General features: G+C 56.7%; 1 protein-coding gene across 4 annotated transcripts; it reads left to right on the top strand.

Moving 5' to 3' along the window:
- Positions 1-359: 359 nt before the first annotated feature.
- On the top strand, positions 360-16,100 carry DNAJB5 (DnaJ heat shock protein family (Hsp40) member B5). Of its 4 annotated transcripts, none has more exons than XM_064736063.1 (4): positions 360-407; positions 6,961-7,205; positions 9,403-10,001; positions 14,139-16,100. In XM_064736063.1, exons 2-4 carry the CDS (start codon positions 6,995-6,997, stop codon positions 14,370-14,372), a joined length of 1,044 nt encoding a protein of 347 aa, XP_064592133.1. In that variant the 5' UTR covers positions 360-407; positions 6,961-6,994; the 3' UTR covers positions 14,373-16,100. The 4 variants fall into 4 exon arrangements, with proteins under 4 accessions (XP_064592133.1, XP_064592131.1, XP_064592132.1 ...); XM_064736061.1 differs by lacking the exon at positions 360-407 and adding an exon at positions 2,562-3,943; XM_064736062.1 differs by lacking the exon at positions 360-407 and adding an exon at positions 2,562-2,759.
- The last annotated feature ends 1,650 nt before the right edge of the window (positions 16,101-17,750 follow it).

The following is a 17,750-nucleotide window of genomic DNA, read 5'->3' on the forward strand; positions in this document are numbered from 1 at the left end:
GGCGCGGGCGGCGGGGGAGGGGGCGCGCCCACGGACGGCCTGAGGCGCGGCTCCTCGGTGACGTAACGCCTTTCCAGAAGATTCCCCCCGGGGATCCCGCCGCTGCGAGCGAGCACCCGGCCAATCAGAGAGCGCCGAAAGGGCGGTGCTGGCTTGAACTGACCAATGGAAGGCCGCGACTGCGGGGCAATGGGGGGGGAGAGGCGGGCAGGGGAGCGGCGGGGGCCCGCCTTCGCCCCGCCTTCCTTTCAGAGAAGACCAATCAGCGCGGCGCGGTGCGGCGATAGACAGCCCCCCGGGCCAACGGGGGCGTGGCGCGCGCGGGCGGGACTCCCCTGACGTGGCGGCCGGGGGGCGGGGGCGGGGGCGGCCCAGCGAGCGTGCGGCGCCCCGGGACAGCGGGAGCGGTGAGTGCCGGGGGGGCCCCCCCGACCGGCCCCGCACCCCCACAGCGACCCCCGCAGCCCGGTCCGGCCCGGGGGCTAGCCCGCCTGCCTGCGGGGTGCCAGGGCGGCACTGCGGGACTGCCAAGGGGTGACAAGTTGTTGCCGAGGGGCAGGGAGGAGTCAGCCCCCGTGCCCCACAGAGCGAAGCGGCTCGCTGTGGGTGGGGGGGATCATGTCACCCCGGTGTCACTGTGGGGTGGGGCCGTGGGGTGACAGGGTGTTGCCGTGGGGCTGGGCGGGGGTCAGTCCCCCCCAGCCCGGGGTTACAGGGTGCCCCTGTGGGACCGGCGGGGGATGACAAAGGGTCACCCTGGGGTGGGGGGCAGTGCCCCTGTCTGGGGTTAGCAGCGTGTCGCTGTGGGGTCAGTCCCCCTGCCCTGGGGGTGACAGGGGTTGCTGTGGGACTCAGCCGTCAGTTCCCTGCGCCGTGCGTGACAAGTTGTTGCCATGAAATTGGGGGCTCGTCAGTCCCCCTGGCCTGTGGGGATGGTGGAATGTCACTGTGGGGCTGGGGAGGGTCAGTTCCCCTGCCCCGAGGAGTCGCAGGGTGTCACTGCGGGGCTGATTGGCCCCTCTGCCCATGGGGTGACAGCATGTCCCTATAGGGCTGGGAGGGGGTGCTTGCCCCACTCCACCCATGGGGGACAGTCTGTCCTGCTCTGGGGGCTAAACCTCTGCTTTATGAAGTGGCAGGGTGTCCCCAGGGCCTCGCAGGATCGGCCTCTGCCCCAAGGGTTGACAGGGTTTGGCTGAGAGCTTACCCCCTTTGCCCCTTCGTGGGTGGGGAGCAGAGGGTAGCCAGGCTGTTCTGCCACCATGGGGTGACACGGGGTCTCTGTGGGGCTGAAGGTGAGGGAGGAAGGAGTTGGCATCTCTGGCTCCTGTGGGCTGTCAGGGTTTCTTGGTGGGGCTGTGGGTCAGGGTTCACTGGGTTAACTGCCCTACCTGGTGACCATGTGTCCCTGTGGGCCTGAAGAGTGTGTCAGGAAGGGGTTAATCCCCGTGCCCCATAACAGAGATAGTGCATCCAAGTGGGGCAGGGAGAGAGAGGGGTGACACCCCCTGCCATGGGGCTGCAGTACAGCCCTGTGGAGCTGGAGAGGCTGGTGAGGTTAGGGTTAATCCCTCTCTCCTGTTTCGCTTTGGAGGGAATAATGTGCTCTGTTTGAGCTATGTGGTGTGGCCTGGAAGGGGTCAGCACCCCTCCACCACCGCCCTGGGGGTACCTGTGTATCCCAGTGGGGCTGAACTGGCTGGTGAGAGAGTTGGTAACCTCCCACCCAGGTGACAGTAACACGGTGAGAGGGACCAGCATGGAAGGGGTTAACCCCTGTCCTCAGTTGAGGTGACAGTGTCTCCTGGCAGGGCTGACCAGGAGGAAAGGGTTAACCTGCTTTCCTCTTGAGGCAGACAGTGGGTCCCAGTGGGGCTTGATCATGGCAGGGGGGTCACCCCTGGTCCCTGTGGGTCTGTGCACTGGAGCACAAGGCATGAGTGAACCCCTGTGTGTGACAGCCCCTAAAAAGGATAGCGCCTCTGGGCTCGGGAGGGGGACAAACCCCATCCCCCTGAAGTTCTTAGCCCCACAGTGGGGCTGGGTGGGAGGCATGGGGTGGTGGTCCATGCACTGGGGGGATTCAAACCCATCCCCATGCCATTGTGAGCATCCTGGTGACTCTGGAATTGGGGTACCCTACACGGGGAGGCAGCATGGGGGGCTTGAGCCTATCTCCACACAGCTGTGAGCAGCCGAGTGTGGCTGGAAAGAGGGGAACTTACTTGGGGAGACACTGTGAGGGGCTTGACCCCATCTCCATCCAAGAGCCAGCGCCAGATAGGTCTGGAAAATGGGGGACCCGGTCAGGGGTGATCTCAGGTGGTACTTGACACCATCCCCACGCAGGAGACAGCACTTGGTGGCTGTGGGGATCTGGGACCCTCTCTGGGGGCATTCTGAGCGGGGGTCCTGCTCCGTGCCCACGCAGGAGGCGGCCGCCGGCGGGGCTGGCAGCGGGGGCTGTGCTGGCAGAGGCAGCGAGGGGAGGGTTAACCCCGTCCCCACGCAGGTGCCGGCACCCCAGTGGGGCTGTCGGTGGGGAGGGGGAGGCGGGCGGTGCGTGTGGGGGCTCGGGGAGGGGATGATTCATTGCGGGTAGTCATGACATTGCTGCCTGGTTGCCTGAGACTGCCATCCAGCACGGGCACGGGTGGCTCTGCTTGCCCCGGCGCGACAAGATCCTCAGCAGCTCTCTGACTGAGCCCGGGATACGCTACCATGCCGGCAATCCTGCTCTTCTGGAGCCGCGCCGAGAGGTATGCACTGCCTCGGCACCCGCGCCGGGCCGGACCCCGCCGGCTCGGAGCCCGGCGGGACTGCAGCCCCTGGGGACACGGCGGGATGGGGCTGTCGCCCGCTCGGCTGCTTCGCTTGCCGCGGGTGGGATGCAGGAGCTGCCCTGGCGGTACCCCCGGTACGGCTGCCTAGTTTCGGTGTAGAGCTTCTGGAGAGGATGCTCTCCGTGGCCTGCGAGTGACGGTGACAGACGAGGGGACGCGGTGGCATTATAGCTTTCTTTGGCGTGCCTGAAGGTGACTTCTCAGAAGTAGGTTTTGCGCCGTGGGCTCGGGGGACGCACCGTCCCTGTCCCGCTGCCCTGCCGCCACGGGGAGCCCGGGACGCCGGGCGGGAATGCGGCACTCACATCCCTTCTGCCGGGGGACCGGTGCCGGCGGCCGGTGCGGGGGACACAGGGACCCCCATGCATCCGAACGGGAAAAGCTGGGGAGGTGCACATTGGTTAACGTGACTTTTTTCCATATCAACGCCGCCCTACTTTTCTCCCTACCCGATTCGCCTGGCGGGTGCTCAGCCCTGGGCGTCAGCAGAGTCGTTTCTGGGGACACCGGGGGGCTCCTGGCTGCGCTCCCTGCGCTCCTTGGAGGGGGCTGCGTGGGGGACGTGACGGTACCAGGCGGCCGGGTGCCTTCTGGCAGCGGAGAAGAGGAATGCTGCAACTGACGGATTAAGCAGAAGTGTCTTAATCTGTCCGTTTAACGAGAAAGCGTCAAGAAACCAATTAAAAGGAAAATTACGGCGCGGCGAGTGACTCCATTGAAGGGTCTCTCCGTGCGCGGCTTGGAAGCACACAAAGGACGGCAGCTCCCCGGCGGCACCGCGTCGACCGGAGGAGCCCTTTCGGAGCCATCCTGGGAGCGAGGTCAGAGCCAACCACGGCTGCCGGGCTGGCGAAGAGCTGCCCTTTGGGTGTGCCGGAGGAGCTGGAGGGGGGGACTCGCCAGCAGAGCATCCCTTGGCGGCGGCGGCATCCCCGGCACGAGGCAGCGCCTTTTGCCCCGCCACCTTCCTCCCGCCCTCCAGTGCCTCCCGGCCGGGCACACAGCACCTGCCGCCGCCTGCGGACAGCCGCGATGTTTAAAATAAAGCTAGAGCCTTTAAAAATGACAGCTTGGACTATGAATGTGTTCGTAAAGTTTCGGTAAGTGGGTTTCCGCCTCTCGACCTTGTGTCCTCGTTAAACCATCAGTGCCTGTCCCTGGCATCCCGCGGTGACCTTGCACCCCGAGATGGGGCAAAAAAAATCTTGTGCCGTTGCCAGGGTGGGTTAGTTCCCTTAGATGACTGCCGAGCAGAGGGATTATGTCAAACGATCGCTATTCAGCTGGCGCGCTAGCCCAGCGGTTGCTCGGGCTGATGTCATGTGCGTGGCCGGAACAAAGATTTATTCTTTATTTAATTTTTTTTTTTCTTTTGGTGTGGTTGCAAGAGGAGGATGGAGGTTAGGCTGGCTCGGCAGGGCAGGGGAATGCCTGTGGTTTTCACCAAGGCAGGGTGGCCGTGAATTATCTGGGGGCATCTGATCTGCAAGGGTGGTACAGGAATGCCTTTGCCTGCCTGAAACCCCCCCTACCGCTCCCGAGGGGGTTAAATGGGAAGTCAGGAGAGGATGACTGAGCAGAAGGGGGAGAAGATCGGTGGCAAGGCGCAGCTGATCCCATAAAGGTGGGAGGGAAGGAGGGAGGCTCTGCGGGGACAGAGTCGTGTTTTACCACCATTGTGCATGTGAGCTGAGCCTCGGGAGTGTGCCTTAACCCACCGGGTCACCCTCCGGCACCTGGTCCTCTCTGGCACGGTAAACGCGGCACCGGGATGCATTTTGGTACAGAAATTCCCTTCCCCATGCCCAGCCAGACAAAGGGGTCCTTGGTCAGGTCAGAGATCCTATCATGCATCCCCACCCTGGCCAAAGACCTCTCCGTGGGCAAGACCAGAGATCTTGTGGGTGGCGACAGAATTTTGCATTTTTGGGATGTCTTTTCGTGGGAAACACTGTGGGGTTTTGGCCGGATGAGGGTGTCCCAGTGGTGCTGTCAGGCTGGGCTGTGTGGGGTCAGAGCCAGACACTGAGGTCCCTGGGCAGCGAGAGCTGAAGGTTTGTCAGCTCTGTGTTGCTGGAGCTAGGGTGTGATGGGTTATCTTTAGCGCTGCTTGGTTTGCTCTCGCTGCGGGAGGGTCAGCAGCAGGGCCAGACAGGGCCAGATCATCATCCCAGTACCAGCCTCAGGGAGCCCCTGCCCTCCACTGGAGGTTGATGTGGGGATGTGGGGTATTGGAGTGACCTTTGGTCTGGAGAATGGATGGGATAGCTCTTGGTTCTCCTGCTGGTTGCTCACACCAGGTCTCCTGCAGCTTCCCCAGCACTTAGGGAGGGTAAATGGGGAGGTGGATGTGGGCTGGGGGCAGAGCATCCCCCAGCACCTGCGTGGGCTGGGTGCTGCTGGCATCTCTGCATGCAGGAGCTGGTATAGAAATGTGCTGGCATCCGGGAGCTGCCACAGGAGACGCTGTCAGATGCTCTTTATGCCCCCAGGGACCTCCTCCCACCTCTTCTGTGCCGCCTGAGCTGTTGTACAGTGTTTGCAGGTGCCCCCATCTCCCTTCACTGTGTCCTTCAGGGCTGCCTTAGCCACCCTCCCCATCTACAGCAAAGCTTCTCCCCCACAGCTGGAGCAAAAAAGAGCAGAAGTTGGTGGTTTGGATGGAGGTGGCCAAATGTGGGACCAATTTCCAAGCTCCTGTAGGGGGTCATTGCCCAGGGCATGGCCCAAGGCAAGTGTTGGATGCTTGGTGTGGTTGCCAGATGCTTAGAGCAGCACTCAGGCATGGATCCTTGGCGAGCATGGCCACCCTTGATCGAGCTGTGGTGGTTGGGAGATCCCTGTGTGACCTCCAATGGCAGCTCATGGACAGAGAGTAAGGGTGGGGAGAACATCTGGTAGCTTGTATGATGGTGAAGGAAAGGGCCAAAACTCACACCCCATTCCATAATCCCTCTGCTGGAGGGGCACAGTGGATTGGGGTGGCTCAGGTGTCTTTGGAGCAAGTACAGGGTGAAACTGGACTGTAGCAGGGAGCAGGATGTGAGCAGTGGGAGTGCAAGGGCAGCACCTGGGAGAAGCAGGGTCAACACTGAGTGTGAGAGGGGCCAGGCCAGACCCTGCAGTTCGGGGTGTCAAGTGTTTGCTGTCAGATAGCCCAAAGTTAAGGAGAAGTGGGAAACATCCAGGAAACATCCATGGAGAGGCATGGGACCTGTTAGCTTCTGCCTGGAGGAGCAGCCCTGCTGTCTCCCCTGGCTGCTCCCTGGGTGGCTGTGGCTCCAGTGGTGACTGGGGGATGAATTACGGCCACCGGGTTTTCCATGCCTTAGTATAGGCATGGGCACGGCCTCAGCCCCCGCGCGATGCAGCGAGTGTGCCCTGAGCTCCTGCCTTACTGCAGGATCCAGCTGGGGAGTGCAAGTCAGGCTAGAAAGTGTTGGGTTTTTTTTAAAACAGAAAAAGAAAAAAGCCCTCCCACCATCACAAGATGTTTCTGTCTAACGGCTCTGTTCCCTCTCCGCTAAATACAAATTATGGCTCTGACAGCCGGAGGCGCTTATCTCCAACTGAATGCCAATTGCTTTCAGGAACAAAATGTTTGAAGTTCCTCTAAGGTGAAGGCACAACATGGTCCCTGCCACTGCTTTCAGCCTCCAAAACCTGCTGTCATCACCCTCACTTGGGTCTCAGGTCCCCAGCTGGGAGAGAACCAGGCAAGGGGGTGGACACAGGCCGGCAGCTACATTTGGACATAGCTCAGCCCTCCTGACTCAGCCGGGGGGGACGGACAGGGACGTGGTCCTGGCCTGACGTTAGCAGTGGCGTGGCCCCTATAATAGCACCGTGCCCCGACTTGAGCTCTCTCTCCCTGTCAGCCTCAGAGATGAGTCTGCCTGTCCCTGCCGAGGGGCTCAGCGGGATAAAACCAGAGCTGGGATACATTCTGGCACCGGGGCTCTGACCTCTGTTGGGAAGCGTGGACTTGAGCCGGCTCTGGTGCTGCTGGCCCGTGGGACACAGGGAGCATCGTCTCCGCGATAAGTGTGTGCCAGTCCTGTCCCCAGCTGCCCCTGTGTGATTTTCACCTCACGAAGAGCTGTCTTTCTCCTTTCAGGAATAAGTACTCGGCTCCCAGCAGCGTTGCCATCATGGGGAAGGACTACTACAAGATTTTGGGCATCCAGAGCGGTGCCAACGAAGATGAAATCAAGAAGGCCTATCGGAAAATGGCCCTGAAATATCACCCTGATAAGAATAAAGACCCCAACGCTGAGGAGAAGTTCAAGGAGATTGCGGAGGCTTATGACGTCCTGAGTGACCCCAAGAAACGAGCCGTGTACGACCAGTATGGGGAGGAAGGTAAGGGGATAGGCACTGCCCACTGGAAGGCAGGGATGTGGGGTCCAAATCTGTTTTAGAGGTGAGGGAGGGTTTTCACAGAGAGATGTTTCAGTATTTCATGCCTACTCCTGAAATGGGACTGGTTGCCAAAGAATCAGAGAGAGTGAAGGCTCCACAGGTGGCAGAAATCACCTCTCATCCCACTCTTCCCCAGGCTGCTTCACTTTTACAGCAATTTGTCAGCTTGCTTCCTGGGGTGGCTGGGCTCCTCCTGCCCTCTGCCCCAGAACTTTGGGCGCCAGCTGAGAAATTGAAGGAGCTCACCTCCTGGGTTGTACCTAAGGTAATTTGTTAGCAGCTCTTTAAATGACCTAAATAACACAGCAGAGACGTACTGCTTCTGCCCACACTCCCCCTGCACTTGGGCACTGGTCCCACTGTCCTCCCTGGTACAGGCTGACCTAGAGGATTCAAAGCTTTTCCCAATTTAAGTAATAGGCCCTTGTTTTGAAACCAAGCGGCTGCTGTTGTCTGGTGGTTGGCATGGAGGAGGAGGAGGAGGAGGAGAGCCGCTCCAAGGCAGGCGGCCTTATTAGTCGATGATGGAAGAGTGCAGCCCCATTCGAGGAGAGTGCCGAATAGCATCTGCATTAATCAGCCCAGGGCCTGGGTGCTTAAAAGAGCAGGAGGTCTGGCAGGAGCAGACTGCTGGGTGGAAGAGGCAGCTCCTCTCTCGGGCAGGTGCATCCCCTCACAAGCCACCGGTGGGATTAAGCAGCAGTGGGTTAATTGTTGACCCGTTAGTTATGTCAGGGCTGTGATGGATGCACAGGACACAGTGATTTGCTGCCCTGTAAAATGAGAAGAGACTCTCTCAAGTGGGAAACCAGCTTTTCCCGGGAGGCCTCAATGAAATCGGACCCCGCTCAGGCTGGCGTCATGGGATTAAAGGTGAAACCTCCTGGCTGTACAGTCTATTAGGAGTGGGGCTCACTGGGGATTTGGCAAAATCCCTGTCGCCTGCAGGCATCTAAAATAAGAGTGAATTAAGGAAGAGGGTAAGAGCTCCCTTGCTGCCCCATCAAGTTAAAGACCAAGTTCCCCCATGTCCCATCTTTGTTGAACCTCTCATGTTCCATGACCTTCCCCACATGTTTTGTTTCCCATTTTTTTTGGGCAATGAAGGTCAGCATTTTGAGGAGCTTCAGGGTCATACATGCTTTGTAGGCAAGATGAAGTGGGAAAGCCCCTTCAGCCCAGCCAGAATACTTCAGCACTCAGAAGAGACCCCCGAGCTTGTCCTGCTGTGGACAGAGCATGGGGGTTGGGACAAAGGACAGCCTGTCAGAAATAGTCCTTCACTGTCACTGGTGTGCCCTGAAAATAGTCCCTGAGCTAGGCTTGGCTTAACCCTTCCCAACCCTGCTGATCAAAAATAGCCTTGCAGAGCATGTGTGACCTCTTTGGGGGGCATTTGTCATGTGCCTTGACTCTTTGGGACTTGGGATGAGTTGCTGTGACGTCAGGCTCAGCCTGGGACCTGGCAGGGGAGTTTCCTATGAGAAAGGTTGCTAAATGATTCAAACCTGGAGCTTACCTGGCATTTTATACAGCCAATGTGCAGGGAGCTGCATGCCCACCTGGAGGTCTGCTCACCTCCACCTGCCTGTAGAGTCATTGAGGGTGGAGAAGATCTCTAAGATCATTTAATGAAGCAGTGCCATGTTCATCACTAAGCCATGTCCTAAGTGCCACATCCACACACTTTTTGAACACTTCCAAGAATGGTGACTCTTATCACTTCCCTAGGCAGCCTGTTCCTGACCAACTTTTCTGTGAAGCAATTTTTCCAATTATCCAGTCTCAGAGATAAGACTGTTGTGGTAGGAAGAAGCCTGCTCATGGGGAACAATGGAGATGGACTGATCAGGATATGTTTTAAATTAAAATTAGATAAATAAGGTGGAGAGAATCAAAGAGGTCCTTCAGTAGGGATAGAGGAAATGAAACCTGAATGGATTGTGAGTTTGTAGGGTGTAGGAATGAGACTAAGTGAGATGGTGCCTTCACAGTGGTTGGGCTGGAGGTGGTCTGCACACTCAGGAGAGGGTGGAAGGAGGCGGCAGAGGCCATTCTCCCACCTGGGCAGTGCAGTCCCTGCAGAGCATTTTCCCACAGGGAGCATTCATGTCTCCTCTTCCCCCTTGTCTTCCAGGTCTCAAAACTGGAGGTGGCTCTTCAGGTGGCTCAGGGAACACCTTCCACTACACCTTCCATGGAGACCCCCATGCCACCTTCGCATCCTTCTTCGGAGGCTCCAACCCTTTTGACATCTTCTTCGCCAGCAGCCGCTCCCGGATGTTCAATGGCTTTGACCAGGAAGACATGGATATGGATGATGACGACGACCCTTTCAGTGCCTTTGGCCGGTTTGGCTTCAACGGCATTAATGGGGTTCACCGGCGGCACCAGGAGTCCCTGCACACGCGGAGGAAGGTCCAGGACCCACCTGTCATCCACGAGCTCAAGGTGTCCCTGGAAGAGATCTACCACGGATCCACCAAGAGGATGAAGATCACTCGCAGAAGGCTCAACGCTGATGGCCGGACCATGCGGACTGAGGACAAGATCCTAAACATTGTCATCAAACGGGGTTGGAAGGAGGGAACCAAAATCACCTTCCCCAAAGAAGGGGATGCCACTCCAGACAACATCCCTGCAGACATCGTCTTCATCCTCAAGGACAAGCCTCACTCGCACTTCAAGAGGGACGGGACAAACGTGATCTACACGGCAAACATCAGTCTTAAAGAGGTGGGTACAGGTGGTAAATCCCATGGGATGTGGGGTGGCACTGGTTCATGGCCTTTGGGGCCAAAATGGGAGGCAGTCCTTCTCCTGCTATGGATAGGAAAGACCAGGTAGGTCGCAAGACAACAGCTGCAGAGGCCAACTTGGTCTTGGCTTTGGAGGTGTTTGACTTCCATGCCAGGTGTGGGACACTGATGCTGCGGTCCCTGCGGAACACACCTCACTTCTTGAGCCAATTCAGGTGGCTCATTTCATCCATTTCCTCCCTTCTTCATATGTCTTGTTCTTCTATTTTAGCATAGGATATTCACATGTGGAACAAAGGGCACATTCTCTGTAGGAGTAAGAGGAAACCCAGGTTGGGTGGCATCAGTGTGATTCCTGCTTTTCCTGTAGCTGAGCCTGCTGTGGCTTAGTTACTGCCTAGGGTTGCACCAGGTGCCTCTTCCCATGCGCCGAGAGCAGGGTGACATGGAGGAAAGTGATCTCTTGCCCTCCCTGAGCAGTGCTTTAGCTGTTTTCCTTGATTCTGGCTTTCCTAGATGAGGAACCAAACAAATTAAATACCCAGGCAATGAGTAAAACTCAACACTTCCAGGCTGCCAGTCCTGGAGGTCACGGCAGGGCTACATGGATGCAACAGATCATCCAGCAATCTGCACGAAGGTGGGAGAGGAAAAGGAAGATTACCTCAGTACAAGATGTGCTGTTCGCCACTGCTGCTGTAAAACTACCTTTTAATAAATCCCAGCTGGCAGCTGCATTTAACGTTGACATTTTTGGCAGCTGCCATTTGCTGTTCCTTTCAGACGGTAGACGCTGTCTGTCTTCTTAATGAGCTGATTTTTTTTTTTCCTTCCCGAAGGCAGATTTATGTTCTCAAATGCATTGAATAGAAATAAGCTCAATGGGCCAGACCTGAGGCAGGAAAACGTGATCTTGTGAAGTGTGCCAGGAAGTCAGGAGGGCTCTGTGATGGCTCTGCATCCCAGCTCAGGCTGTGACCTGAGTGTACATGGGCCAGGCAGAGCTGGGCACTCCTGCAGCAACCTCAGCTCCACTGATGTTGCAGACTCAGGAGTTTCCCTCACAGTGCAAAGTGCAGAGGTTTATTCCTGCAGTAGCTGGTTCTCCTGGATCTCAACTCCAGAAATACTCCCAAAAATAAAAGGGAGAGACTGCCTTATTTATGGAGCAGCACATGCCGTATCTCAGATATTTCCTTCTGTTCATTCCTTTTATCTGACCTGGCTGGGCTGATGCCCAGACCATGTTAGCCCAAGTCTGTGCACTGGTCAGGGTGGAGGGACTCCTGCCTGGAGTTGACTTTTTGAGCAGTAACTGGAGAAATGGGCTCGAGAAGTGCGCCAGAAGTGTTGGACACCTGTGACCTCCATGAGCAAGGCTTGCTTGCTGGTGGTAGATTTGCACAACTCAGACACAAAACAGAAAATTTATGGTCCAGGCAATTCCTTATCTCTCTCAGCTGGAATTTCTGATCTCTGACCTCCCCCAGTACAAACCCAACAGGCTGGACATCCTCATGGGGCTGCTGGTCTGGCTGACTGTCATCCCCAGCCTGCTGCTTGCCAGGACAGTGTGATACTCTGCTGCGTTTGTCTTCCAGGAAAAGAAGTTCCTTAAGTGCTCTGGAGCGTGAGCAGATACTGGGAGCTCTCCAATTCTGTATGCTACCACCTCAGTATGTGACAGAGCACAACTTCTCCATCTCCTCAGCCTCTGGCTGTAGCCTTAGGTGTCTTCTTGTACCTTCTGCCTTGAAAGGCTGCCTCTTCTAGCCTGAGTTTTAGTCTCTGCCACTGCCATGAGAGAACATAGTGCCATCAGGAGAGCTGGCAGGTGATGGGTACTGGAGGGCCTTCCCAGCCCTTGAGTCCTGGCCCTGCTGGGTGCCTGGCTGGGGCAGTGCAGGCGTTTTGCCACCTGTCTGCTGCAGAATCACAGATGTAGGAGTGCTTTTCCGGGGACTCATTGTCTTCCTTCCTAAAATCAGAGGCGCGTGCCGCAGCGGGGAGCTGCGGGAGGGCGGAGGCGCACAGCTCCACCAGCAGCTGCCTCTGCTGGAGGCAGCGCTGCCGGCAGGGCGTCCTGCCCTCCTGGCTGCTGCCTAATGCCTGCCCTGGGCACCATCCCGCTTTGCATCCTTTACCTGGCGTCACCTTCCTCGAAGCATCCGCGCCTCGGCTCATCCCGGCTGGGACGCGGCCGGTGCCGACGCCCGCCCCGGCGGCTTCGCCGCGAGCGGAGGAGGACCCAGTGTTGACCTAGATAAAGCTCTGCTCGCACAGCATGGTGCTCAAAAACCCAGGGTGATTTCATCCCCAGGGATAAACCAAGCCTCTTTCTAGGATGCGGGGTAGCTCCTGTGGTTACTGGTGTTACTTCAGCAACTGTTTTCCCAAATGCCAGCAAAGTTGAGCAAGAAGAATGAAAAACAGGGACATACGGCGGAGGAGCGATCGCCTCGGATTCTTGCGTCTTGGCTCTGGGAAGGAAACATTAAGATCCTGTCTGCCTTCGCTGTTACCGCCCGCTTCTGCTCACATCTCTGCCTGCTTTCCCCATCCACGTGTTCCCACAGGGACTTCTTGTTCTCCTTTCTGTTTTGTGGCTGGAGGTGTCCTTTCTTGGTGCACATGGGCACTTGCAGCCATGGCACACTGCACTGGGCACCAGAGAGCAGGAGGGCTTTGGCATCCATGCCTGAATGCACAGCACAAACTCCTTGATGTGGGGAGATTGTGCTTTGTTTTCCCCTCAACCTGCTGGAGATCAGCCAAGCACCTGCTGCTCACACAGAGCTGGTGATGGCATCCTCCTGCAGGCTGAACACTTCGTCCCTGGAGGACACCCTCTGCAGGAGGAGGCCTGTGCAGATGAGCCATGCAAAGGAGATAGGACCTTCTCCCATGTTCTCCACTCAACAAAGGCCCTGAACCAGCTCTGGTGCAGATCCTACTGCAAGCCCTCTGGTTCAAAGCCTTGGTTCTGCTGCAGAAGCCCCATCCATCATCTCAGAGCCAGTGGCCAGCATGAGGTGTTTCTCCTGGTGCCTGCTGCTGCTCTGCCTTTGGAGGCTTTTCCTGGCAGAGGGGGGGAATGCAGAACATTCCCCCGCCTACCCCAGAAACAGCAATTGCATCTTTCTCCACTGGCCTTGCAGGGTGTTTTGGGAGGGGTTGGACCCCCAGGACCCGGTTCAGAGGGACAGACCTGTGCTCTTCCCCACATGGAAGCTCGAGGCTGTAGCTCAGCAACCCCCCAGCCCCCACCCACTTCCAGAAGCATCGTTCCGCAGTCCTCTCGCTCAGCCCTTGCTGAAAGCCTGGAGACGATCCTGCCCACATGTACGACAGAGCTGTCTGAGTTATTTAAGGACACAAGGATTTTCTTGCTGCATTCCTGCATCACGTGGCTTGCCAATGCAGGCCGGTGTGCGGCTGCTGCTGGGGGCTGGGGTGCACAGGGGTGGCACCCCCACACCGGCTCCTGGCTGTGCGAGGGGACAGGAGATGGGAGCCAGCCCCTCCAGCCCCCCAGCTCCCAGGGAAGCCCAGTGCCACAGCCACGCCATTGTGCCATGCTGGCGTAGCCCTGTGGGGGCTGTAGGTGACAGGGATGGGACAGGGGACAGGGGACATGGGCTGTTGTGCTATAGATAACCCCAGGCACCGGGCAAAGCTGCCTTGCTCTGGAGGGTGACAGCTGACGGGCTGTGGCAGCATCCCATGATCTCAGCTGGATTTTCGGCTGCCTGAGGCTGGCCGACAGGGCTGGAAAGGAGCTAAATTTAGCCTGCGTTGTTGCTGTGGGTGGCTGGGTGCTGGTGGTGCCTTCTGGGCAGCCCAGCAGGTGGGGAGGGGAGTCCTTCCCCCCCATGAGAGCCAAGGCACCCCTCTCCTGCACGGCTCCTGTAGCCCAGTTCATGGTGGTTGGGCCAGGCTGGTGCCAGCAGAGAGCTGTGCTTGCACTGTGAGCATCATCCAATGCTCTTGGGCAGTATCCACAGGAGCAGGGCAGTTCAACCGGGGGAGCAGCCAGTGGGGTGCAGGGTGTGGCTGCCAGGATGCTTTGGGGAGTCGGCCCCATCTGATGGCCTGTTCCCTCTTCCTTCCTCAGGCCTTGTGCGGCTGCACTGTGAACATTCCCACCATCGATGGACGGGTGATCCCGCTCCCCTGCAACGACATCATCAAGCCAGGGACAGTGAAGAGACTACGTGGGGAGGGGCTGCCCTTCCCCAAGGCCCCCAGCCAGCGAGGAGACTTGATCGTGGAGTTCAAAATCCGCTTCCCGGACAGAATAGCTCCCCAGACGAGACAGATCCTCAAGCAGCACCTCCCATGCTCCTAGAGCCCAGGGACTCTCCTCCAAAGCAGCAATACTCCAAATGCATGTGCCACAGCACCTGGCCTGCACAGAGCCAAGGTGTCACAGCACTTTTAAATGCAAAAAAAGAGAAAAAAACAACCCCTCACACTACTTTTCTCCCCCAAAAAACCCATCCGACCCACCCCCTATCCATCCTTCTTGGCCGGTTTTTTACTCCAACAACGGGGAGACTCCTGTCTGCCACAGCTCCCCCAACTGCCAAACCCTTTCCTTCTCCCCAGAGGTCCATTTTTTCTGCCTCGCAAGAGCGAGAGCCGTGGGCCCTTTGCCCGGGGAGGTGCGTCGTGTCGTGGGTTTTTTATGTCACCTGCTTTTCAGGCCACTTTCCCACAAGAAGCTGGACTTGCCGGGGTCCGGCGCTGTGTAAATAGGACTCCGCAGGATCTGGCATCCCCGCTGCTGGTTTTTCTCTTCCCCTCTTTGATACTTGCTGCTGTTTGGGGTCCCGGCTGCACCGCGGTGCCGGTCACTCCTGCCTGTGGTGGCCCCCCCAGTAGCTGGACAATCTCTCACCTTGGGGCCACGGTACCAATCCAGCCGTGGTCCGCTCTCCTGTGCCAAGCCTACACCGAGCCTCGGCCGTGCCAAACAACGGAGCACGTGGGGATGGCCCATCCAGCCTCCTGCCCCTGCCCGGGGATGTCCCCAGTGCCCCTGGGCAGCACTTGCCTGCACCTGCTGCCCACAGGGCCCAGCCAGCAGGAGGAGGGGGGAAAGCCCAGGGTGGAGCTTTCTTTTTTCAGATGTGTTGAGTTTGCATTGCTGCTTTTATTTTTTAAATACATATATATAGAGCTCATTAGATAAACTTCGTAAGGGTTTTTCTCTGCCTGTATTGGGGATACTGGCCTGACGCACCCAGGCTTTTTTTGAAAGGGGGATGATTCAGCCACACGAACAGCAAACCCCCGGAGTGGGGTTGTGTGTGCGTGTAGCACTAATCTGGGTGCAAAAGCAGAGCCAAGCGTGAGCAGAGCTGTGGGTTTCACTAGTGTTTCAGGTCAAATTAGGGATTCTAATAAGAAGAGAGAGGCGTGTGTATATATTTTTCTACAGGGACAATTCATTCAGGAGGTGTTTCTGGACATCAGGGCGGATCTGGGAGGTGCATGAGGCAGTCTGTTTAGTGGCTCCATTTTCAAATACTGTATTTTTTTAAAACCTTTGGATTTCCATCAGGAGAATTTTTATATTTCTTACCTTTCTCAGCCCACTCTGCCTCATGCCATTTTTTTTTCCCAGGAAAGGGCTGGTGTGGAGCTGGAGGCACATTTGACCTGGCTTTGTACAGCTCCTCTTTCACTGCAGCACTGCCAAGAAAACCCCTGCCAAAATATCCCCCTCCCCCTGCCCTGGGAATCTTTTTTTTTTTAATTCCTAAAAAAAAAATTTTGCTGACTTGAAGCAGGGGGTCCCTTGGGGTGGGGGGGCTGTGTGTGGGGTGTCCGTGGGGCTGGGGGCGCAGCTGTACAGTGTTACCTGTGGGGCGAGGAGACCTGTGAGGCACTGCTGAATCAATCACCTGCTTTGGCCAGCCAGGGGGGGCCACTGGTTCCCTCCACTGGTCCCTGTGGAGCTCAATGTGGAGAAATGTGGTGGACAAGGTGAGCGAGAAGACAGGCCAGCACGCAGATGCAAGCTGATTTGTTTTTCTCGGTTTCAACGAGACCTGAATGTTTTATAGTGGGGTTTTTTGTAATTTTCTTTTTTTTCTTTTCTTCTTTTTTTTTCTTTTTTTTTCTTTTTTTGTAATGTCAGTATTGAGAGAAATAAAGAAGTATTTTGAAAAATACACTTTCTCGGTGTGTGTTGTGATGGGAGGTGCCAGGCTGGGCTCCAGCAGACAGCAGGGAGAGGGCTCTGTGCCAGGGTCACTGCCACCACCACCCTGGCCAGGTGTCCTTGGGGCTGGCAGGGAGAGGAAGAAGAAATCTGTTTGTTTTGGTACTTGGTGCACAGGACCTTCAGGGCCTGATAGCGAGGGGAAGGGAGTGAATACACAACTCCTTGGGTCACAGAATGGCTGCTCCCCACCTGCATGGCCTCAGCAGTGCTGACCACATTGCCAAGGATTGGGAGCAGTGCTGGTGAGGGCTCTGTCCCCTCAGGGCTCTGGGATGTGGCTGACATGGGCAGTGGGACAGTCAGTGAAGGGCTGAGAGAGCAGTGCCCATCTCTTCTCAGAAGGTCCTTGGAGGGGCAGGGTGAGAGCCAGAGGCATTACTGGCACCCATGGAAAATCCTGCTAATGCCAGGGAATGTTTGCACAGTGCTCCCATCAGGAGCTGTGCACAGGGACAGGAGGTGACAGCAAAACCATGGGCCTTGTGCCTGTCGCTCAAGTCCAGTGTGTGGGTCAAGAGGGTTTGATTTTGGGTGAGAACAGTCAATAAATTAAACTGGATGATGTTAATTGCTACATAGCACTGCATATAGTTTCCATGGCCACTAATATGCCCATCACCATCACAGGGTACCTTGCCTCTCTGAATTTGGGGATGTGAGCCCAGCTCTCCTTTGATTGCCATGTTAAGGAAGGATGAGCTTTGGTGAAGCCAGCCAAGCCCTGCACTGATAGAATCAGAGCTGGTTTCTACACGTGACACCCCCACACACCATCCTTCCTGCCCTGAAAGACTCTTAGGACAGATAAAGCCCAAGGTCAGGAACTAAACAACTTTGAGGGACTTTTGTAGGAGTGGTTCATAGACAGAGCGAATGATGCCATTGCAGAATCAAAGCATGATTTGGGCTAGAAGGAACCTTAAAGCTCGTGTCATTCCTGCCCCATGGCATGGGCAGGGACACCTTCCCCTTGACCAGGTTGCTCAAAGCCTCATCAAATCTGGCCTGGAACACTTCCAGTGACGGGGCATCCACAGATTTTCTGAGCAACCTCTGCCAGTGCTTCCCACCCTGACAGTAAAGGATTTCTTCCTGATATCCAATTTAAAACCCCCCTCTTTCACTTTAAAGGCATTACTCCTGGTCCTGTCACTACATGCTTTCATCAAAAACCTCTCCCCATCCTTCTTACAGGCTCTCTTTAGGCAGTGGAAGGGTTCAAAAGACTGATATCAAAAGACAGTAAGGGCAATGGGGCATTGGGAAGCAGGGGACCTGGCATGGTGAAAGGTATGGAGTAAGAGGTTGTTTGATCTGGGATAGAGTTCATTTTCTGCCCAGTAGTTGTTTCAGTGCTGACTTGGATTCAGTTGAGAATGATGCTGATAACACACTGATGTTCCAGCTGTTGCTCAGCACTTTTTACCCTAACTCAAGGACTGCTCAGTTTCCCAGGCTCTGCCAGGGAGCAGGTGCACAAGAAAGCAGGAGGGG

Source organism: Zonotrichia leucophrys, chromosome Z (assembly GCF_028769735.1).
Source record: "Zonotrichia leucophrys gambelii isolate GWCS_2022_RI chromosome Z, RI_Zleu_2.0, whole genome shotgun sequence".
In the NCBI taxonomy this organism is placed as follows: Eukaryota; Metazoa; Chordata; class Aves; order Passeriformes; family Passerellidae; genus Zonotrichia; species Zonotrichia leucophrys.

Bases quoted from the DNA above. Each gene is read 5' to 3' on its own strand.
- DNAJB5 (XM_064736061.1), top strand. From the start codon at position 3,876: ATGTTTAAAATAAAGCTAGAGCCTTTAAAAATGACAGCTTGGACTATG. The intron at 3,944-6,960 runs GTAAGTGGGTTT...TTCTCCTTTCAG, and splicing joins AATGTGTTCGTAAAGTTTCG to GAATAAGTACTCGGCTCCCA. The intron at 7,206-9,402 runs GTAAGGGGATAG...CTTGTCTTCCAG, and splicing joins CGACCAGTATGGGGAGGAAG to GTCTCAAAACTGGAGGTGGC.